Genomic DNA, 24,166 nt, shown 5'->3' with positions numbered 1-24,166 from the left:
GGTCGCATTTTGTATATAAGCCGTGGGTGTAAGGAGGAAGCTCTCTCTCTCTCCTCTCCTTTCCTCCTTCCTCTTTACCTCTGTCACGTTTACTTTCTCTAATAAAAAGTCTACTGAAGACCGATAAACGTCGTTCGTTCTTTTCTCGCCCGAGAAACTGTCATCGTGGGCCCTGGGTTGAGTCTGCTGGCCAGACTCCCCGAGACGCTCGCGGCAATCAGGGAAATGCAAGTTAAAACTACAATGAGATATCAAAACTTCCTCACCTCTGTCAGAATGGCTAAAGTCCAAAACACAGAGAGTAGCATTTTCTGGCGAGGATGTAGACAAAAGGGAACACTTATCCTCTGTTGGTGCATCCACTGCAGAAAACAGTGTGAGGATTTCTTAAAAAACTAGAAATAGATTTGTCACCTCATCCAGCAATCCCACTACTGGGTGTATAGCCGAAAGACTTGAACACTATGTATCAAAGAATAACCTGCACCACCATGTTTATAGCAGCTCTTTTCACAATAGCCAAAATTTGGAATCAACCAAGGTATCCATTATGTCAGATGAATAAAGAAAATGTGATATACACACATATATAAAATGAATAAAATTCTATTATATGTATAATATATATATATAATTTTTTATTCAAATTTTATTCAATTATAAAATAGAATGAAATTTTACCATTTGCAGCAAAACAGTGAATGGGATTTTTCTATTTTGACAGGTAGTTAGACAGGAAAGAGAGAGAGAGAGAGAGAGAGAGAGAGAGAGAAAGGCCTTCCTTTTTCCGTTGGTTCACCCCACAAATGGCTGCTATGGCTGGCGCGCTGCACCAATCCGAAGCCAGAAGTCAGGTGCTTCCTCCTGGTCTCCCATGCGGGTGCAGGGCCCAAGCACTTCACCCATCCTCCACTGCCTTCCTGGGACACAGTAGAGAGCTGGCCTGGAAGAGGAGCAACCAGGACAGAATCCAGCACCCCAACCGGGACTAGAACCTGGGGTGCTGGCGCTGCAGGTGGAGGATTAGCCTAGAGAGCCGCGGCGCCGGCCTCTATTTTTCTTTCTCAACATATGTGTAACCCCTGTCTCCAGCAACAAGAAACTTGACTATGATCTGTACTTCTCCCGGCAGTCCTCATCCACGCCCCAGAGCTCCCGCCATCTCCACGGGGTCATCCTCAGGGTGCCCTGGCTGCTGTGAAAGCTCTGACACCCCGCATCAGGCCGTCTGACACCCTACTCTGCCCTGTCTGGTGTGCGCCCCGCCATCGGCTGGCTGCCTGATGCAGCAGCTCCCTCTTCACTCTGCTTGTGCTGGGACATCTGTGTCGAGTCCCTGCTTTCATTCAGCCACGTGCGCCCCAACCGTTACCCTACTCGGTGACTCGAAGCTCCCCATCAGGCAACCCATATCCTATTCCCACTTTAGATGCTCTTCTCATGGAGGCTGAGCTCTGCCAACCCATTGTGGACCACTGCAGGCCCCCTCCCTCCACCTGCTGGCACAGATGCCACATTTCTTGGCTCTGCTTAATGGCTTTTTGGATAGAATCAGGAAACCTAGAAATGAAGGAATAGGAAGAAAAGCAATGGAAGAAAGTGAGGTGCACTGTGAAGAGGAGGAAGCACTGCTCTATTACTCTACCATCAATTTAAGAAGAACAAATGAAAACATCATAACATTCCACTAACTGAGAGGCCTCCTTTATCCACTGAAGTTGGTCACATGGAGTATATCTGTGGATTTAGATACAGAAGCACATATACACACATAGTAGGATGCACAATAAGATTGTGTAAATCAAGAGTAAGAGCAGTGGCCAGTACCACTCCCTTTCTAGCCCGCAGTAGGATTATAGTCTCCCTAACTCCCTTGAAGTTAGGCACAGTTTACATTAAAATAAAATGTGAAGTGGGTATTTAGCTAAGTGGTTAATTTCCTACACACTGCATTAGAGTACCTAGGGTCTTTCCAGCTCTAGCTCGTAACTTCAGCTTCCTGCCAGCGAAGACCTTGAGAGGCAGTGGTGATGGTGAAGTAATTGGGTTCCTGTCACTCACATGGGAGTCGTGGTTTGTCTGGCTCCCAGCTTAGGTCTAGCTGGTATAGGCCACTGTGGGGTTGGGGTGTGAACAACATCCTCCTCTCTCTCTCTATCCCTCACCTTCTCCCCCTCCTCCCTCCCTAATAAAAAACTAAAACAGTAAAATGTGAAAAATGACATAAATCACTTCTAGATATCAATATTTAATTGCTGATGCTTTAAATCAACAGACAAGACTCTGTAAGTGATCTTCTTCCCCTGGCCTGGTGACCATGGAAATGCACCTGCACACTGGGGTGCAGTGCTGAGACAGCTCAGGGAGGTCCCTGAAAACAGTGGCTGAAGTCCCAGGAGGAAGAAATAAAATTTTATTTTCTTTTAAGCTTCTGAACTTCTGGACCATGTGTTACTACAGCACAGCCTCATCTATCCTTACTAATTTCGAGAAGTTATAAAGTATTCATTATAACATTTAATGGTGATATTCTGACAAAGATAAAAGAAAGTACAGAATGTAGCATTTATTTTCTAAAAGCAGATACACTTTGAACAGGGGTTTTTCCCCTAAGTTATTTCATCAGAAAATTGTGTAATTTCATTAAACACAACATATATCATTTTCCCATGTGGTATTGTCCTTCAAAATAATCAAAGGACTTTCTGATCCATAGAAAATAAAGAATATTTATGATACATGTAGAGAATTAATTTTTGAGGTGAAACAGAAATGCCTATTTTGTGGGAATTATGAAGTATTCCCTAATTGACAGGGAAGCATTTTAAGAGGCATAGTTCCTAAATCATTTAACAAATAACCCAGAATTATGAAAGACTTACTTTGAGTAAGAGAAATTGTGTTTCAATGTCCCACAAATAATACATTTTATTAATACACTTTAAATTAATATTCAATTAATGCATTTTAAAGGATAAATTCTTCATTAAGTGCTTCATGCACCAGTTTACATAAATGTTATTAACTGATACAAATTGCAGCATATTCCCAACTGACGAAGTTTTCTCTATGGTTTCCATTAAATTATGTTTTGAATTTATGCCTCTATGATTTATTACATAAACATCTATAATTTCCAGCACCACTTGCTTATGATGCAACTACTAGACCTAATTAAGAATGATCGAAGTCCCACCCTCTCAAACTATGTGGATGATCCACAGCAAAGAGCAATCATAAATTTCTGCCTTTAAAACATTTCATGACCTTTCAGTGTGAAGCGTCTTGTCTATAGGAATAATGATCCGGCGAGTTCTGCAAGCATGGCAGAATCTCTGCCATGTGACTCGGGGCAAGAAGGCACTCATTACTAGTCACGCAGCGACAGTCTGCAGGGTGTAATGGATTTACAGGAAGCAGGGTGACCACAGATCTAATTTTAATGAAGCTCAAGACATGATCTGAGTTGATTGAGTTTGAAGTCTGACTATAATCCATACAAGGTTAGATGTACTGTTCAACAACTTAGGGAATGTAACTGTTTTTAATCTAAAAACGTTTTTCAAGAGACACACTTGTTCTGTAGCAAACAGTTAAGTTTATATTAAGGTGATAGGAAAATGGTTTTGGAAGCTATAAAGAAAACTCTCCATTTTGCAACAGGTTGACTTTCCATATCTGTAAAATTTTTTCTTTCACATAACAATCATGTGTTAAGCCCAAGGTAGTCACACGTTGGCAATGGAATTACATGCACAGATAACAAGTTTTCCTAAATAAAAATACTCTCAGTTGCTATCACTAAAATGTTTCATAGGCAGAAAAACATAATAAAGGTATACACAAAACTCTCAATCTTATTTGCAGACATATATAAATGCGTCCTCATTACAAAGAGAAATCATTATTCATCAGTGCTAACTGTGAATGAAGACAAATCATCTAGCTTGATAATATTTAAATAACATACCCCTAGATTCCTGAGAAAGAACATGCCTTAATGTGAAAGGGCCCGATTTACTTCTTTGCCTGCTTCAGTCCTGTTATTTTCCAGAATGACAAGATTAAGTATGACACTATATCATCCAGCCACACACAGGCCAAACTTGCATTTGGATATCAGCTTGAAAAGCAATTACCAAGAGCCTTGTATTTCCTGACAATAAAGCTTGCAAGCGAGCTATGAATATGTGACAAACATGCCTTACTCACCCAATGGGGTGAAGCGATTTAGGAGCGATGTATTTTAAAGAAGAACACTATCTACATATGAGACTTTGGATCTCCGAGCCCATGTCCACAGACTTGAATGGTAGAAGATTCGTGTCATTTTCAGTTAAGCAATATCCATGATGGTGTTGATTTTAAATAAATTTTGTTCTTGGATATGGATAACTATTTATAAGAAGGTAGAGTGTGATTTCAAAGGAAAAACTTACTACTGAAACAGTAAAAAACCAATAAAACAACTGGTATTTTGGAAGTCATATTCACACTTTTTCTCAGATATAATGCTTTGGAATAGAAAGAACCTGAATTATTAGAAAGGAAGGAAAAAGCAAAATAAGTTCACTTTTAAAAATCCTTACTCCTTTATTAAAGATCTACTTTCAAGATAAATACTGGGAACCAGAAGTCAACAGTTGTAAATCTCCTTGGATTGCTGGATTCCTGGTAGTTGATTTTCATAGAACATCACCACCCAGGCTATAGAAAGAGGATGACATCAACTTCAGGCAGGAACCCGAGTCCCCTCTGAAGCTGGTGACTTACCTTCTTCACCCTCGTAGGCGAGAATGGACCGCGCTCGTATCTGTTTCCCTTCTGTGGTTTTCCCTGAGCAGGTGTGTGAGCAGGAGGACCATGGAGACCAGGTGCTGAGCACACAGTCCTTTGGGCATGGGGCATCGCAGGCCACAGGGATGGGGAAGATTGCGTCTCTGCACAACTGTCTGTCCACTTCTTCTCCTGCGAAGACATGATCACCAATAGTCTTTCACTGTCAAACCCATGTAAAATGCACAGTTGAAACCAGATGGACACATACAGATAAATTAGTTCTTAGTTTAAAAAAAGTCAAAGGCTTTTATAGTTATAGTCAAATGTTATAGTCAAATGTTATAATCAAATGTTATAGTCAGATGTTACAAGAACACCAGAAACAGGGGTTGGCGCTGTGGCTCAGTGGGTTAACTCCCTGGCCCGAAGCCGACATCCTAAATGGACACCGGTTTGAGACCCGGCTGCTCCACTTCCAATCCAGCTCTCTGCTGTGGCCTGGGAAAGCAGTACAAGATGGCCCAAGTTCTTGGTACCCTGCACCCGCGTGGGAGACCCAGAAAAACTCCTGACTTCTGGCTTCAGATCGGTGCAGCTCCAGCCATTGTGGCCAACTGGGGAGTAAACCAGTGGATGAAAGACCTCTCTCTCTCTGCCTCTCCTCTCTCTCTGTAACTCTGACTTTCAAATAAATAAAATAAACCTTTTTTTTTTTAAAAAAAGAACACCAGAAACAACTATATAACACACCTACACACACACAAAGATGAGGTCACTTTTATTATCAGAAATATAAATATGTGGCTCAAGCACATTCCTTAGTATTTGCGTGCTACTGATACCTGCTCACTAAATGATTTTTACCCTTATACAATACTATGTGTTCAGTAGGGAACATCAGTGAAATCTGCTCCCCTTTGTGTCTTTTTAACAGAGATAAGCCACACTGAGCAAGTAATAAACAATGACTCCATCGATTACATGATTTTATGAACCAACTCATCAACGTATCTATTTACAAACTCTCTTGTCTCCTAGAGATATTATTGTTTGTGCACTTGATGATTTATTCTTTAAGAAATTGTAGTTAGGTGGAAAGAACCAGAAAATGCAAGCTTTAAGACAGCTTTATAAAGCCACAGCTAAGGAAGGTCAACTTGGAAGGACCTGGGAAGGCAGGCAAGGTGAACAAGTAACAGACCTAAGATGATGCCACTTCAGCGCTTCCTCATCAACAGTTTCCTATTGCTCTTAAGAGAAAGACCAGGTTTCCAAGGCTCACAAGACCTCTCCTTACCTGGCTCTTGCTTTCTCTCTTTTTGCCCTTGAAGATTCGAAGCTTACAAAAATATTGACGCTCATTTAGTATTTGTTGAATTAATGAAATGAGATATAAAAAGAATCAATGAGACAGAAATTCTCGCTGCTGTTATTAAATGTGAATGATAAGCAAAATAAGTCTAAGCAAATGACTGAGAATGTAGGAAAAATGTGAACTCTGTGACTCAGTTGGTTAATATGAAGTGACAATGAATTCAATGGAATACCACGAAGCAATACACAAACAAGTAGAAGTTAATCTGTTATTTTACCATAGAATATGAACTATTTCTTGATAAATACATAAAAAATGTAGGGGCTGGCGCTGCAGTACAGTAGGTTAATCCTCTTCCTGCAGCACCAGCACCCCAAATGCTTAAGCACCTGCACCCACGTGGGAGACCTGGAAGAAGCTCCTGGCTTCTGGCTTTGGATTGGTTCAGCTCTGGCCATTGTAGCCATCTAGGGAGTGAACCAGTGGAGGGAAGACCTCTCTCTCTGTCTCTCCCTCTCACTGTCTGTAATTCTACCTCTCAAAAAAATAAATAAAATCTGTAAAAAAAAATGTGTGCTTGCATCAGGCGTTTGGGTGAAGGGACGACTAACCATGCCATTCTTTACTGGTACTAGACAATCCAAGCAGGGACGGTTAGAAGCATTATCTATTTTTTTAACTATATTTAATTGTTCTGAGAGAGAGAGAGAGAAATTGATTCCCAATCTGCTCGTTTACTCCTTGAATATCTACAATGATCAGCAACAAGCTGTGGTCAAAGAGGGAAGCCATGAGCTGAAGCCAGGTCTCGCACGAGGATGGCAGGAACCATTTACTTGAGTTGTCACTGCTGCCTCTCAGAGTCTGCATTAGCAGCAAACTGAAGTCAGAAGGCAGGCGTCAAACCCCGGTACACTATGGTATGCAGGATTCTTAACTGCTAGGCCACTCACTCACTCCAAAAGCATCACTTTAATGTATTCTCCTTTATTCACACATTTGAAGACAGAAAACCAGAAGTCAACTGGAAATACTCTAATGTGATAGCTAGTGGTTTTCAGGCTTTTAATCATTAAACCAAATCAAACGTCAATTGATGTGTTAATAGCCATTAGCTTGGATTGGCCCTAAATTGTTAGACTTCCTCATTAGTAAGGGAGGCTCATTAAAATAATACTTGAGGGGCTGGTCCTGCGGCCTAGGGGTAAAGCCACCACGTGCAGTGCCAGCACTTCATATGGGTGCTGGTTCGAGTCCCAGATGCTCCACTTCTGATCCAGCTCTCTACTATAGCCCGAAAAAGCAGTGGAAGATGGCCCAGATCTTGGCCTCTGCACCGATGTGAGAGACCTAGAAGAAGCTCCCGGCTTCTGGCTTCAGATTGGCCTAGCTTTGGTTGTTGCGGCCAGTTGGGGAGTGAATCAGTGGATGGAAGACCTCTGTCTGTCTGTCTGTCTCTCTATGCCTCTCTGTAACTCTGCTTTTAAATAAATAAATAAATCCTCAAAAATAGTTGAATCAGTGTTACACTGTTCATTTTAATTACTCTGATCTGTGGTATCTCTTTTAAATTCTATTTTTATTGGCTTTGGATTTGGCATATATCCTAACAAAATAGAATGCTAGAGACAGTATACATATACATATATATGCAGATAGGTACAGTAGAAAAAATCATTACAGTAAGAGGGAATATTTTGAAATTTGCATGATTACTCTTTTTACTAGACTTGTGCAAGGACGAGCTTGCACATATTTTATTTATCTCATTATTTCTTTTATTGGACTCTCACTTTTGTTTCCAATATTTTGTTAGAAACAAGAATGTTTAGGGCTATGGCCTGTAGTCAACAAGAATTATGATTTTATATCTTCTCTAGTAATTACCCAATCATTTCTACTGTGAAAAGTTTAAGTTATTGTGTAGCAATCGGCAGTTTTCTGGAAGTATGCTTTATTAAAATTAGTTTTCATGGCATAAGTGATGTATTTGTGTTTGTTACAGGGATGTACATGTTTGAAATTCTCTTTAAGTCATTTTTTTTATTTGAACTGTGTCCCCTGCTTTATGTTAGCTCTTTTTCATCTTGTTTTGCTTAGCCAGGTGTATTTTCCAGTAGGCACAATCTTTCCTCTCAGAGAGCACATGTCATTCCTCTGCATAGCGAAGAGTGCCTCAGACCCACATTCTATGATTCTGCTGATGATCTGAGGATGGTTTCTGCACCCTGCGCGCCTCTGGCAGGACTGGGCTAGCTTTAGCTCAGCTTTCTTGAACATCATTGTCTCACATACCCATTAAAGCATCACGTTCTAGTCACAGGTGTTTTCCCCTTAGGCTCTTGTTGCCTGGAGGCTTTTGCACTTTTCCTGTGTATGAAAACTTCAGGCCTTCACACAGCAAGCACACTGCTTCTCAACATTCAGGTTCAGTTCATTTTGCTCCTCCTACACGGCTTCCGTGGATTGCACACCTTTCACAGTGACCTTATAGCTTTATATTTTAATAAGTACTTAGCTGTTTTAATTGTTTACATGCTTGTTGTCTGATGTCACCACTAGAATAAATGATGGCATTGTCCTTATCTCTTTTGTTGACTACTTGATACTTAGCACCTTGGACAGTATCTAGTGCATAGTAGGCATTAAGTCATTTTTTGGGTAATATACAGATGCATGAGTTAATTTTGAAGCTATTGTGTCATGAAACAGAACGTTGTTCTAGACACACATGGATCAAAGTACTCAATTTCTTAAACTGTCATGCATTCAAATGCCCCAGGACCTTGGTGAAGTACATTCAGTGGACAGATATCAAATGCATTGCACGAAAATGCAGCATTGCTGATCTGACCCACTGAATCATAATCTGTACTTTAAAAAGATTCTGTGGTGACACATATACACATTGTTCTATAATTTTTCTGTATTGCTCACTGGTTTGATTAGACTAAAGGGGTTGGTGTTGTGGTGCAGTGGGTGAAGCCACTACTTGTGATTCCAGCATCTCACATCAGAGCACTGGCTCAAGTCCTGGCTGCACTGCTTCCAATCTGACTCACTACTGAGGTACTGGGAGGGCAGTGGGAGACGACCCAAGCACTTCTGGCCCTGCCATGCATGTGGGAGATGCAGCTGGAGTTCCAGGATCCTAGCTTCAGCCTCGTCCAGCCCTGGCCATTGTGGCCATGTGGGGAATGAATCAGCAGATTCATTATGTGTTTCTTCCTGTTTCTCTTTCACTCTGCCTTTCAAATAAATGAAATAAACCTCAGAAAAAAATGAAACATAAAAAAAGAACCAGACTAGCTCTTGAAAGGGAAGCCACATAAAACAAATTCATCTAGATTTCATGCCTATCATCGTTTGTTTCTCTGTGGACTTCCTTTTATACAACTCTTCATATAGAGCATACATGGCTGGACACATTCATTCCATGAGTAGTTACTGAATGCCCCGCTTCTGTCAGGCACTATGCGGGGAATATTGTATACGTGATCTCAGCTAATTCTCACAGTAATCTCTGACACTGTTACCATTGTTTGTTTTTTATTTTGAAGGAAATTGAGACAAGTGACAAAGGATCAGAGATTTGAACCCAGTACCAAACAATTGCCCCATCTACAGTTTAACCGGTGTGGTGATAACAGCGCTCCAGATGCCAAGTGACTTAATGACAGAAAGGATGTAGCTCACAAAGAAGTCAAGAAAGGGCACTCACAACTTGTTTGTCAGTGTTGCATGGCACCAGCCACACGCTGCCTCCCATACAAAGAGTATGCACTGTTGACATGTCTAGGGTTCCACATTTTGGCTCAAAGCCACTGAATACTCAGTGATGGATCTGTGAGAACACGAAATCTTTCAAGTCTTCAGTCCTTTTCAATGAATGCTTTGATCAACTCAGCTGATTAGAACTTTTAGGAACTGTACTTTTTAAAGCTAAATCTCCGGCATGCCATGCCGAAGTCATTTGGAAACATTAGCCAAAAGAAACAAAACAAAACACAGATGGGTCTATGGCTCTCATAGGCCACTCCATAACTTGTTATCTCCAGCTACTTTCTCTATTTTTTATATTAAAAAATGACTCTGGAAATAAGGTTGCCTAACAGGAGCAGAAAATAACTTTATCCTTCTTTACCAGGGAAACGATTGCTTCTCATTGACAAACTTTATTTTGCTTAGTTAAGAATTATTCCATGTGGCTTTGCTTCAGAGAAGATATGGAAGTAAATTAACTTGGCATCTATATAAATATGAGTTGAATTTATACCGTTCTATGTAGAGAAATGAAAATTTAGCTGCTTAGTGCTTCTGAAAATTCCACATTTCGATGTCAGCTGCCCTTCAGTTAGAATATATCCAGCCCCCAGATGTCCCCACCAGAGAGCCATTTGAGAACTTGATTGTGTGTGCATCCATCCCACTGTATCTGAGTGGACACATCTGATTATCACCAATGTGATGGATGTAGTTCTACCACTCGTGTAGGCACAGGACAGTGAGGCATTCCTTAGTCTCTCTGAGGACAATTTCTTAGCTGGATTCAAATTGTGTTGTTATAAACATTTAGAATCCTCCTTGTGCTAACCTTTGTGTGTTACATACGGTGTCTTTTGGGGATACATTTCCTAACATAATTATTCAGTTTGAAAAGACTGCTTTGCATTTAGAGAGCTTATTTTTTTCATCCATGAAGCTCTAGGCATTTTAACTAAGCCTCCAACAAGAAATACTTTACATGAAATATATAATGCAGATGCAAAAGAATTAGACATTGTCTCCACTTTACAATTTACACCTACTTTAAAGCCTTGGCTTAAGCATACCTGTTACACCCTATGTAAGAGGTTTCTATAAGATGAAAATTCTTGGGTTCATTTTTATGAATTTAAAATGAGACTTAAATGCTTAAATTCGTTAAATTCCTCCAAGAAATTTCACTTTCTTAGCAATTGTAATTTTAAGAATATGGTTTCATAGGCCATCATTTTCATAAATATCACTAAGTATTTTGACATCGTTAAAGTACTCCCCAATTTCCTCATAGTTGACTTATATTCACGAACACCATCAAACTCTTTCACGAACTCTTCCAAACTATCCCTTTTCATTCTACTGTATCTCCTATTATTAGAATAAGAGCACTGAACATCTGCTTGCAGTAATTACACTAAAAATTATGAAGATTTCCATAGAAATGAAAGAAAATGAGAATTGAGAATAGCTTTTTTCTTGGTAAAAGCATACATGGAGTTTATTGCATTCACTGTCAGAGAGCATAAATGAAGTAACAAAGACAAACCATGCCTCATCATAGGTTTTTATAGCTTCAAGGTTTTTGGAGTTTAGGAGCTGAGTCAAGAATCTAAAGTTAATAATTAAAGATATAATTTGTTATATTTTAATGCAAAGCATAAACATAATTTCCTAAATATTTCTTGAATTATCCTGATTTCTTTTGAATCATAGAAATGTGAAGCCTTTATGGTTGATTCCAACAGTCAGAGTAGTCCAATGTCCAAAGCACCTCTACTTATCAATAGAAAGGAATTGAAAGAGGAGTAAACAGAAAGATGAAATTGAAGCAAAGAGAAACCAGACCAGAGGCTAGATTTTAAAAATACACTATTGAGAAAGCTCCCAGTGTTGCGATCTTGAGATTCTCTCTCTCTCCAAACTCTACAGTAACTCTGAAAATTATTATTCAGTTTTTAATGTCTTTTATTACTTCAGAGAGTATCTTCAACATTCATGTTGACTTTTGATTGAAATAGTCTTTATTTATCTATTTATCTATTTATTGATAAACCAATAAAGGCTCAGGAAAGAATTCAGGTAGGAAAACAATGGACTCTCATATTTCTAAGGACCTTTCTAGCAAACATTTTCATATAATCATCTCATCTAACCTTCTAACAGACATAAGGTGGAGGCAAAATTACTCTGTTTATTAAATTAAGGGATCTATGAATTGAGCCTTAAAAACTCTTTTCATTTCCCTTCCAGAAGAGAGACCACATGTCTCTTCATCTTAATGGGACGTCTCCAAGTTATTTTAATACTTGCACTCTGCTGTCATCCAGGCAGTGATTCTAATTTTAAAATCTTGAATCCATGTTCTTTTCCAGACCAATGCGCACTTTCCTCTGACTTCTGTTTTATCACATCTCCCCCGTAACCATCACCGACTCTTACTCCCGGGGTATGCTTCCAGAACATGAGTCTGAGCATCCTCTCTCCAACACTTAGTAATTAGACTCCAAATCCCCTAGCAGAGCACAGACACCCTTGTCATCTGTCATAGCCTTTTATTTTGCACTTCATGAGAGCAATGTGCTTTTTCATGAACGTACATGCTGCTTGCTCACTCCTCTGCCATCCTGCATCTGCTGCCCTCCATGGCTGGCAGCCCATAGCTCTGATCCTTCAGGACTGGGTTATTGTCCTTTATAAACCTTATTTGACTTTCTGAAGTTCCACAGATGGGAGTTGTGCTCCATGATCTGTACTCCCACAGCATCTGACGTATCACTTTGAAAACTTTCTGTCTGTCTACTGATTTTACCCCCAGTGGCCTACCAGAAATTTCTTGCTGGGGTTTTTGTCTTTTTCAATATATCTTTAAAAAACCTTTTTATCTGTTTAAAAGGGAAGGAAGAAGAGAGGGAGAGAGAGGGAGAGAGAGAGAGAGAGAGAGATAAGGCGGGGAGAGAGAGGGGGAGAGAGCGAGAGAAAGAGGGTATCTTCCATTTGTTGGTTCACTCCCCAAATGCTCACAACACCTGGGACTGGGCCATTCTAAGCCAAGAGCCTGAAAGCACATGCAGGTCTCCCACATGGGTGGAAGGGACCCAAGTATTTGAACCATCATTTGCCATCTCCCAGGGTGAGCATTAGTAGGAAGCTGGATTGGAAGTGGAGCTGCGATTTGAACCCAGTAAGAAATGTGGGCATCCCAAGCAGCATCTTAACTATCATGGAAAATGCTTGCCTCATCATGTTTTTTTTTTTTTTTTCAGATTTATTTTTATTTATTTGAAAGTCAGAAAGTCAGGGAGAGGTGGGGGTGGGGGAGAGGGATATCTCCCATCCACTGGTTCTCTTCCCAATGGCCACAGTGGCTGGGTCTGGGCCAGGCTGACATCAGGAGCTTCAAATTCCATCCAGGTCTCCCACATGGGTGGCAGGGACCCAGGCACTTGGGTCATCTTCTGCCTTCCAAGGCAGCATTAACAAGGAGTTGGATCAGAAGTGGAGAAATCAGGACTAGAATGTGCACTCTTATGGGATGCTGGCATTGCGGCCAGCAGCCTAACACACTGAGCCACAATGCTGGCTCCTCCATCATCTTTACCTTTTTAAAAAGGCAAAGAAAGAGCAGTGCAGGGGGAGAGAGAAAGGGGAGGGAGAGGCAGACAGAGTGCTGGTTAACCCCTTTTTTTTTTTTAAAGATTCATTTATTTTACTTGAAAGTCACAATTACACAGAGAGAAAAGAGGCAGCGAGAGAGAGAGAGGTCTTCCATCCGCTGGTTCATTCCCCAGATGGCTGCAACAGCCGAAGCTGCACTGCTCTGAAGCCAGGAGACTCTTCTGGGTCTCCCACGTGGGTACAGGAGCCCACGGACTTGGGCCACCTCGTACTGCTTTCCCAGGCCATAGCAGAGAGCTGGATTGGAAGTGGAGCAGCTGGGACTTGAACCAGTATCCATATGACCTACTATGCCACAGCATCATCCCTGGTTTACTTTCCAACACTCCTCAAATGTTAACAGTGGCTCACAGGCCAGGAGGTGGGCCAAAGCCAGGAACCAGGAATTTCATGCAAGTCTCCCACGTTGGTGGCAGGAACAAAACCACTTGGGCTATCAGATGCTGCCTCCCAGGCTCTGTACCAATAGGAAGATGGAGTCAGAACAGGAAGCTGCAGCTGTGAATTGCACCCAGGAACTCTGGGCACTTTGACATGGGACAGTCCCAAACTATCTTTCTCTGTTTATTTTCAATGACTTAAAGGTGAAGTTACTCACGTCTGTAGAAATTATCTGAGAACCTCTAGAAAATTCAAATAGTAACTATCTGGCATTGCTTAAGCCTGAATAAAGTTTTATGATTTTTTCTTTTATATTTTAATTTTTTAAAATTAAATTTTAAATACCTAAGATTTTATTCCTCTTAATTGTTCTTGAGCTTGAAATTACCTACAAGTTCAATTTTCAAACCCTCCAAATCCATTTTAGTAATGGGAAGTCAGATGGCCCTAGTGTAAATTTTGTCTCTTCAACTTATAAAGCTACGTGCCCTTGAGCCGATTCCTTAACTTGGCAAAGGTACAGTTTCCTGATTGTCACGTGGTGACTAATGACAATACTTATGGTATTATTATCTACATTAAATAAGAATTTTTTTTAAACTGAGGTACCTAGTACAGTATCTGGCACACAACTGGAAGACGGCAGCCACCGTAACAGTACCATGCCTACGTTCATCTCCTCCTGGCAGTGGAGGACTGGCCATCCCTCCCGTCACACAGTGGACGTGAGTCTGCTCCATTCTAAACTCCACTGTGTTCCAGTTAGCTCACATTATGTGCTTAATCACCTGTTCCCAGGTCTGCTTATGAGTAGACATGCAGGCAGGCACAGGTCATACCACAGCATGGACTCACACTATCAGCTTGCTCATGCAGTCACTCTGCAACTTTCTCTCAGCCAAAGGGGGAGCGTATGAGAAATCTCAGGAAAAGCTCATTTATACAATTATTATTGTCATGCTCCATGCCTCTGTAATTGTTTACAGTTTTGTTACGAATATCTTTAGGCCTCAATCAAAAATTCTGTCTAAATCCTATGCTATGGGACATTTTTTGATTAAGTGTGACTAAGGGCCAGATGCAGTTTGTGAGGAGGAGGCGGGGCAGCTCTTTCTGTCTCTCCCACTGCTTCTTGCCATGTGGCTTCTGCTCCCTGAACCAAGCTGGCTGGCTGCTTAAGCTTCATTTGATTTTTAAAAAAGATTTATCTTATTAATTTGAAAGAGAATTATAGAGAGAGGAAGAGACAGATAAAGAGGGATCTTCCATGCCCTGGCTCACTCCCAAATGGCTGTGTGGCTAGGTCTGGGCCAGACAGAAGCCAGGAGCTTCATCCAGATCTTCCACGTGTGTAGGGGCCCAGGCACTTAGGCCATCCTCCACTGCTTTCTCAGGCACATTAGCAGGGAGCTGGATCAGAAGTGGAGCAGCCAGGACCTGAACTGGAGCACAAATGGGATTGTCTGTACATCATAGGCAATGGCTTTACCCACTATGCCACAACACAGGCCCTAGATATCTAAGATCTAGCTCGCAGTGATCAGCACAAGTACTAAGGCATACGGCTTTATATCATGCTCTGTTAGCCCCCTTTGTCTCTCTGGCCAGAATCAGTCACAAGGACTGTTAAAAGCCCTAACTTAAACAGCTACGTGCAACTGCTGTGTTCAGTCACCAGCACCTCTTAGGCCAAGATGAAAAAAATCCCTGGAAGTCTTATGTGCTGTGGCACTGACCCATATTGCAGTACTGAATGAGAGAAATTATATATTGTAGTCATTCTGAAGAGTTAATCAATACAATTGCCGAAATAGTCACATTTATTACACTCTATTGGCTTAATTAACATAACTTTAAAAGCTTATGTTAATAGATGGCTCCATGTCAAGGGAACTCCTTTTACTCAGCGATGAAATACAACTCCTCTGTTGCTCTCTCCTCTTTCACCTTCCATCACACTAAGGCATCTCGCAGGTTCTACGCCAGTGCATCCCTCAAGGAATCCTGCAGGGCTCTCCGTAGGTAAGCACACAGAGTGGCTTTTCAATAGTCTCTGACTTTTCACACTTCCAATCTGTCTTGAAAATTATCAACCAAATATTCTACCAGCCGCACCGCCGGCCCTGCATATACCCTCTGATGACTCCCCGTGGTTCTCCTGCTCAAGCCTGCATTTGTATTTGCTGTGTTTTAAGGCACTTCACCATCTGCCCCTCTTAACGTACTTTGTCTGGCAAGTCTATTTTCTGAGCTCATGAGTTGCAACAAGACAAGGCTCAGAGGAGTCCATGGCCTGGAAAATCTGACTCCATGTTTCCATCAATCCCTTCAGCCAGATTAAAAACCAGTTTCAATTAGTCAATTTTCTTGCATAAACAACTATTAGCTCCTCTCTGTACTTTTACTTTTGTGATATCTTTCATGTTCACAATAGTTATTCCACATATGCCACAGTTATTACAAGATCACTATGCACAAACAAATCTACTGTGTAATGACAAAAAAAAAAAGAGGTAGACCTACATTTGAATTCGAAATCGTGATAGGATTAGCTAGAAGACAAAATAACTTGGAAGCAGGGCCGGCGCTGTGGCGCAGCGGGTTAATGCCCTGGCCTGAAGCGCCGGCATCCCATGTGGGCGCTGGTTCGAGTCCCGGCTGTTCCTTTCCCATCCAGCTCTCTGCAATAGCCTGAGAAAGCAGTAGAAGATGGCCCAAGTCCTTGGACACCTGTACCCATGTAGGAGACCCAAAGGAAGCTCCTGGCTTTGGATTGGTGAAGCTCTGGCTGTTGCGGCCATCTGGGGAGTGAACCAGTAGATGGAACGACCCTCCTCCCCAACTCTGTCTTTCAAATAAATAAAATAAATCTTTAAAAAAAATAACTTGGAAGCAAGTTAAAAGCAGGGTATTCTCAAAATCTCATGGTGCAGCCGAGGTTGTGGCACAGCAGTTCAAGTGTGGTTTGTAATATTTGCATCCCATATCAGAGCACTGGTTTAAGTGCTACCTACCCTGCTTCCAATCCAGCTCCCTGCTAACACATCTGGGAAAGCAGCGGAGATAGGCCAAGTTCTTGGGCCACTGCTACTCACAGGGGATTCCCAGATTGGAGTTCTAGGATCCTGGTTTTGGCTTAACCCAGCCCCAGACAGTAGATGGATGATCAATTACCCTGTCTCTCCCTGTCTCTGTAATTCTGCCTTCCAAATAAATTAAATGAACCTTTAAGAAAACTCATGGTAAACTGAATTAAAAGTATGTGTTTATTTTGGTGTAATTTGTTTTTGGTACAAAGAAAAGGTTTTTTTTCATAATATTATAAAAGGCATATTATGAAAAAAACTATGCATGACTTTCAAACATTTTTGCCCTAAAATAAACATGTACTTTAAATTTATTTTTCACAAACTTTTGAGGTACTCTGTTATTACGTTTATCACATTAAAATGTGCATCCAAAAAGAAGGTAAATATTTGGCTCACTGACAGAAACAAAGGATTGGTGAGTTAATAAAGATGGCATAATTTATGAGACAAATATTTTGAAGGCAGAAAATCAAAAGATTATTTTTAAGGAATAGAAACTAAGTGGTCAGAAATGAGGAAGAGAGCAGTGTAAAGGTAGAGGATTGGAAGTCAATCATGGTAAGTGAAATAAACAATCCATAGACAAATACCACATCTTCTCATACGAGAAATTAAAATAAAAAGTCAATCTCAATTTAGAACAGTTGTTATTGTAGACTGGGGAAGGTGAGGGCACAGGGGATAGAGGGAGGTTGGATACAGAGAACTAAGCACAGCCAGAGAGAAATAACAGATCCAGTGATACACAGCACAGAGAGGCATCCGTAGTCCCCAGCAATGCATCATAAAGCAAATAACAACCTGAAATAGAGGAGATGCTGGGCTCCAACTATAAAGAGAGGAAAACAGAAATGTTAATTATCTGATCTGGTCAGTTTATACTGCATACATATATTGAAAGACTGCATGGTGTCGCTCCCCGTCTTCGTGGAGGAACGACACAGGACCCTGCGCTGTTCTTTCGTCTGCTCGGCCCTCCCCGGGTTTGCTGCTGGTTCTTCCCGGGTTGGCTACTATCCCTTCCACCTCCGTGGAAGGGCAGTTCCCCCTGGCCGCATTCCCCACTTCCGCAGGGGAGCGGCACACCGCTGGCCGGCTCTTCTCTCGGGGGCTGCACAGGTGTTCCTTCAGCTAGATGTTCCCCATAGATGTTCCCGGTGCATGCCATCTCTCTCCTCCTTTATAGTCCTCCTCCGCCAATCCTAACTCGGCTGCCCACACGCCGAGTACGCTGCTCTCCAATCAGGAGCAAGTCCTACAGTTTATTAGCTGAACTGGAGGCAGCTGTGCGGAAGCTGTTTACTTCTCTCCCAACGCCACATTGTGGGAGAGCAGATGCATAGAATAAGTCTTAATTCGAGTAACTTAGTCTAGTCCGGATTGCTCCCCACAGATCCCCCTTTCTTTTTATTTTTGGCGTTGATACGCGCCTGTCTTCGGTGTCCCGCGGCACACACTCTGCTCCACTTGCTAGAGTTGCCACAGGCTCTTACAAGTCCTATCAATCAGGAAAACCGAATCCGGGTCCTCTCTTCGCCATGTTGTGAGGAGGTTTTTAGGCGCTGATGCGTGCCTGTGTTCGGTGCCCTGCAGCGCATGCTCTGCTCTGCCTGCAGGGGACTTACAAGACCTATCAGGCAAACCGAATCCAAGCCTTCTCATTGCCTTATTGTGGGGGAGACTTATTAGTGTTGGTTCGTGCCTATCTTCGGTGACCTGCAGCTCATACTCTGGTCGAGCTTTGCTGGCGCTTACCGCCTTAAATCAGGCAGACCGAATCCAAGCTTAATATTGTTGTATTGTGGGGAAGCCTTACTGATGTTAATTTGTGCCTGTCTTCGGTGACCTGCGGCGCATAAGCTGCTAGCTGCCCGCAGGTGCTCATCGCCTCACTTGATTAGGCAGACCGAATCCAAGCTCTCACATTGCAGTGTTGTAGGGAGGCCTTTTTATTTCTCTATTTCTCTATCTCCGGGCATTCCTATTTCTCCCATTTTACTTCTATCTTCCAGCATTCCTATTTTTCTCACTTTACTTCTAAAACTTCTGTTTCTCTTATCCCTGCGGCTTTCCGGCACCTCGCCCCGCCGGCGGGTTCCCGGCTCTGCGCCGCTTCAGCCCGCGCGCCTCTCTCATCTACGCAGCTTCCCGGCTTTGCGCGGCTCGGCTTCGCGCGCTCCGTGGTCTCCACGCTTAACCCTTTCGCGTCTAAACCACGGCCTACGCCAGCGTTCCCTATCTATTCACGCCCCGTGCTCTCTCTGCACGCGGCGGCTTCCGCGAGTAACACAGCGTAGCTTGCGTCTCCACCACTGGCATTCAATCCAAGTTCCCCGGGCTAGCCTGGCGAATTCAACCCAGCGTACGTCTCCGCCCCACGATTTGGCTTCCCGTCCTTTGCTCCCCGGGCTAATCAGACGGATCCCAACCTGGCTTGCGTCTCAGCTTCTGGTTTCAACTTTTCGCCCCCTATTCCCGGGCTAACTTGAGAATCCCAAAGTGGCTTTCGTGTCCGCCTTGGCCTGCCCCCCACGGCTTCAATTTCCCTAACATTTTTCTCTACCCGGTATGTTTCCCTAAGTTTTCTTCCAACAATATTCCTCCCTCATTTCTCCTGGCCTCTCCCCACAGTCCGCGTCCGAGTCTGTTTGTTCTAGCTTTCACTTTCGCTTTCGCCCTTAGAGATTTCTCCCAGCTTCCCCCCGTAGTCCGTATACGAGTCTATGCCTAGGCTTTCAACAGCTTCTTCCGGCACCTCTTTTCGTCCGGCTTTTCCCTAGGCTGTTTGCTAGTCTCTCTCTCCGGTAATTTCCCAGTTCTTCCCATTTCTTCCCTCCTAAGTTTGCTATCCGTTCTAGGTTTCCTAATCCGAGTCATTTCTTCCCTCCTAAGTTTCATATTCGTCCTAAGTTCCCTATCCGAGTCACGGCACCATTATGTCGCTCCCCGTCTTCGTGGAGGAACGACACAGGACCCTGCGCTGTTCTTTCGTCTGCTCGGCCCTCCCCGGGTTTGCTGCTGGTTCTTCCCGGGTTGGCTACTATCCCTTCCACCTCCGTGGAAGGGCAGTTCCCCCTGGCCGCATTCCCCACTTCCGCAGGGGAGCGGCACACCGCCGGCCGGCTCTTCTCTCGGGGGCTGCACAGGTGTTCCTTCAGCTAGATGTTCCCCATAGATGTTCCCGGTGCATGCCGTCTCTCTCCTCCTTTATAGTCCTCCTCCGCCAATCCTAACTCGGCTGCCCACACGCCGAGTACGCTGCTCTCCAATCAGGAGCAAGTCCTACAGTTTATTAGCTGAACTGGAGGCAGCTGTGCGGAAGCTGTTTACTTCTCTCCCAACGCCACATTGTGGGAGAGCAGATGCATAGAATAAGTCTTAATTCGAGTAACTTAGTCTAGTCCGGATTGCTCCCCACACATGGTACCCCATAAAATATGTACAAAATTATAAAATATAACTAATGAATAACAAATAGCAAATTGGTATACGTGAGTAGGTTCTGAAGCAGAAACTAACCCACAGAACTAACTGTGAAACTTTCCCACCACTTTCTACTTTGTGTTTTGATGATCCAGATGTAGAAGACGGAAGCTTTGGACCACGAAGATTAGGCTAAGAGCTATAGTGACTAAGTCACAATCTGCCCTTTAATCTTTGTAGACGTAGCAGAATGTCTGCTAGCAAATCATAAGAAAGGAATCCTAAGGGGAATGAAATTTCATGGACAGGGAAAGTATTCTGCCAATTGGTCTGAAAACTGTTTTTTCCACTCTGGAAACCACAAATACATTAGGAGTTTTCCTTCCATTTCAACAGTTAAAAAGTTGCTCTGGGCCATCTCAGAGTTAATAACAATCATACGAGTTTGCAACAAAAATGTGTGTGGGGCTGATAGAGAAAGAGGACCATCAGCTCAGCAGTCGGGAAAGAAAGTTTCTGCTGAAAGCAAACAAAATCAAATGATGATCACGGAGTGTTTGCAGAAAACCAGGAGGACATTCTATAAAACATTCATAGCTGAACTGATAAAGAAAGAGTTGGTTAGTTGGAGCTGGGCCCAAATGGAACACGGATCCCATCAATACACATTCTCAACTTCAAGGACAAGGGGGATCAGGATCCTGGACCACACCCCCAAAATATTCAGTTATTCTAGCTCAGACATTCAGACCTAGGGGGAGTTCCTATGCATTCCTGTCTTCAGGTCCCATTGAGAACTACTCAATTGGATGGTGTTTAATCAAAATTAGAGGGAAAGAAGGGTTAACAATTCAATCATGGTCATATTTGTAACTTGAATGTATATGTAATTATTTATTTGGAAGTAAATAATATCTACCCATTGTATCACTTTCACATCTTACATAATTCCATTTCATTGTTCACCTCAAGCCCTAAGTTGCAGCACTGATTTAGGTAGTTAAAGAGACACAGTAAACCAGACTGGACCCTTCAATGAACAAGCAAGGCTATGAAATTTCACAGTAGCAGTGTGTGAGTAGGACATATGGGGGTAATGTCACCTAGTTTATAAGGTACTTTGATAAATGCTTAGAGTTCTATTCAATCATAAATCAATAAAGTACAAGTGTCCCACTGAAGGGACACACACACACACAGGTTTATATCAATACACACAGTACAATATGACCCCAAATCTAAAAACACAAATAGATACACATTAGTGGGAATTTTGCTCTTACAGGAGAGAGTTAATATTCTCTAAGATGAAAAATAATTGTTTTAGGCTAAAGACACACAATGTTCTGCAGTCGAAACAGTGAAGCTAATATTCAGTTGGTGTCTGCTGTACAGATAAAGGCATATTGATTTTTAAAGACAAAACCAATGAATCAAGGCATCTGCTCTGATTGGTCAGTGAGTACTTTGTTCCATGTTATGAAAAATACCCCTGGGTGTGGTCAATCATGTCTTATTCTCTAATTCACCACTGCTCCCATACGAATTTCAAAAGAAAACAGAAAACCCATGCAACTAAACCAGAGACCTCAAATTTCTCCCCACTCAATATATGCATGGGGTTACAAACATCCAGTGGGGTCTAGCTTTGTGGAGCAGCAAGTTAAGCCACTACTTGTGATGCTGTTTCCAAACTCGGAGTGTCAGTTTGACTCCTGGCTCCTCTGCTTCTGATTTAGCTTTCTGCTAATGTGCCTGGGAAGGCATATTGGAAAAGGGCCCAACTTGGGCCGCTGGTGCCCATGTGGGAGAGTAAGATGGAGTTCTTGGTTCCTAGTTTTCACCTGGTCCAGTCCTGGCAGTTGCTGCCATCTGGAAAGTGAACCAGTAGATGGAACATCCCTCTGTCTCTCTGCCTTTCAAAGAAATAAATCTTATTTTTTTTCTTGAAAATCAAACAAATGAAGTAAGTCAGCCAATCAACAGCTGAACCAAAGTCATTTCTGAATCCAAAGAAAGGAACTGAGGCAAAACAATTGTAATGCTTCATGGCAGAAGATAATGTGGATGCCATGAATGCAGACATTAAACTATTCAATTTTAATCAAAAAGATAATTTTAATGGACATACACCTGCTGAGATAGAACAGTTGTTTTTACGCATCTCTCAAAATTAAAATTAGCAGTATTGATAGACATATACACCAATCCATTTCTTCAGGGGGTATTAGAAGTAAGGCAAGTCCCAAGATAGCACTTTATACAAAGCCTATATCCAACCAAATCTTGTTCCCAAGATATCATAGACAACACTGATCATCCTTTTGGTAAACAGATTTTGTAGTATAATGCTCTGTCAATAGTCTTTAATACTAAACTGCATTTTCCACTCAGAAGATGTTTATCTTAGGGATGACTGTCCAGGTGCATTTTATCTTTGATGTACAAATGAGGCCACAGGTCAGGGACTGTTGTATCTTTGATCTACTGACTGTCAAACTCAACTGCGACCATCACATTCTCATTGGATCAAAGGACTTGATAGTGATGTCATTACTCAGGCGAAGTCTTGAATTTATGAAGCTTCAGAGGTTGATATAATTAAATCATGCTTTCAGAGAAAGTAGAACTGGCTTTTCTCAATACCAGAGGACTGAAGTTATCAGATAAAAGGAAACTGTAATTAAAAATTTAAGGCCCATTTTATTAATTGTACTAGTTCAGAATGTTTTAAAAATAAATGGTTGCTGATTTCAGGCATCTGTTTCTAATATTTGACAAAGAGCCTAATTTACTTTTGTCTTTTTCATTGTAAAGTAACAATGATTTACATATTTAAAGGTACTTAAAAGAACTCAGAGGCAACTTAGGTTTTTAACATTAACACTGCATTGTCAAGTGACTTTTTTTTTTTTTTAATTGAAGAGACCTGAGAGGACTTCATGGCTGGAAGGCACAGTGGTTCTCATACCTGAATGAGAAGCATCAAAACTGTAAAGTTTTTCCAAAATTAAATATTTTCTTAGTCAAAGAGAATGGATTTTGCTACCAACTACAATAACCTGACTTGCTTTATGAGCCCATTAATAGTGTTTGGTTTATTTGTATCCTGATCATTTCCCTACTGATTTGGTCACTGTAGGTTCTGGCTTCCAGTTCTGCTCTCACAGAATGTTCTCCACTCAGCATCCAGAACGATCCTGCAACAGCACTCACGGCGTGTTGTGCTCTCTACAGCCTTCTACTACCCTCCCGTCAATGCGGAATTCCTCCCAGAGTTCTAAAAGCTGTTCTGTGATGTTGGACTTGGCTCCCTCTGCTCCAACCCTTCTCTCACACTGTTCCCACTGCATTGGCCTTGGTTTTATTTTGGAACACCTCGGGCATTCTGTCTGGGCTCGCTCTTCTGGGTGCATCACTGTCTCTTTGATATCCACTTATTCTGTGACACTGGATATTTGGCTTGCTCCCTGATGTCAAGTTTCCTCAGAGAACCCTGCCTGACCAGTCTGTCTAAATACGGCTCTCCTCTCTTATCACTCTGTATCTCCACACCCCTCTTTGTGTTAACCTACTTTTTGCAATTGTTTTTCTATGGCTGATATTTTTGATTGTTATTTTCTGTCTCCTGCTCCTGATATTTGGCTACACCCACTCATACGTTAAGGATACAACTTATACATAAGGGGGGCAACTTTTACCAGGTCAAGAATGTTATCTGTTTAGTTCTCAATGTACTATG

The 24,166-nt window shown here is 42.1% G+C and overlaps 1 protein-coding gene across 5 annotated transcripts in view; it reads right to left on the bottom strand.

Moving 5' to 3' along the window:
• The window catches only part of THSD7A (thrombospondin type 1 domain containing 7A), a 689,693-nt gene that overhangs the window by 111,600 nt on the left and 553,927 nt on the right, over positions 1–24,166 (bottom strand). For all 5 annotated transcript variants that reach the window (XM_089315677.1, XM_089315676.1, XM_089315679.1 and 2 more), the window contains one exon: positions 4,774–4,968. In XM_089315677.1, the coding sequence (XP_089171803.1) occupies positions 4,774–4,968 (195 nt within the window). The remainder of the gene's footprint in view (positions 1–4,773; positions 4,969–24,166) is intronic.

The sequence above is a fragment of the Oryctolagus cuniculus genome, chromosome 16, assembly GCF_051225735.1.
Source record: "Oryctolagus cuniculus isolate XC-2025 breed Fujian yellow rabbit chromosome 16, ASM5122573v1, whole genome shotgun sequence".
NCBI classification, from domain to species: domain Eukaryota; kingdom Metazoa; phylum Chordata; class Mammalia; order Lagomorpha; family Leporidae; genus Oryctolagus; species Oryctolagus cuniculus.
Note: the sequence above shows the minus strand (reverse complement) of the source record. Positions and strands in the feature narration are given on the sequence as shown.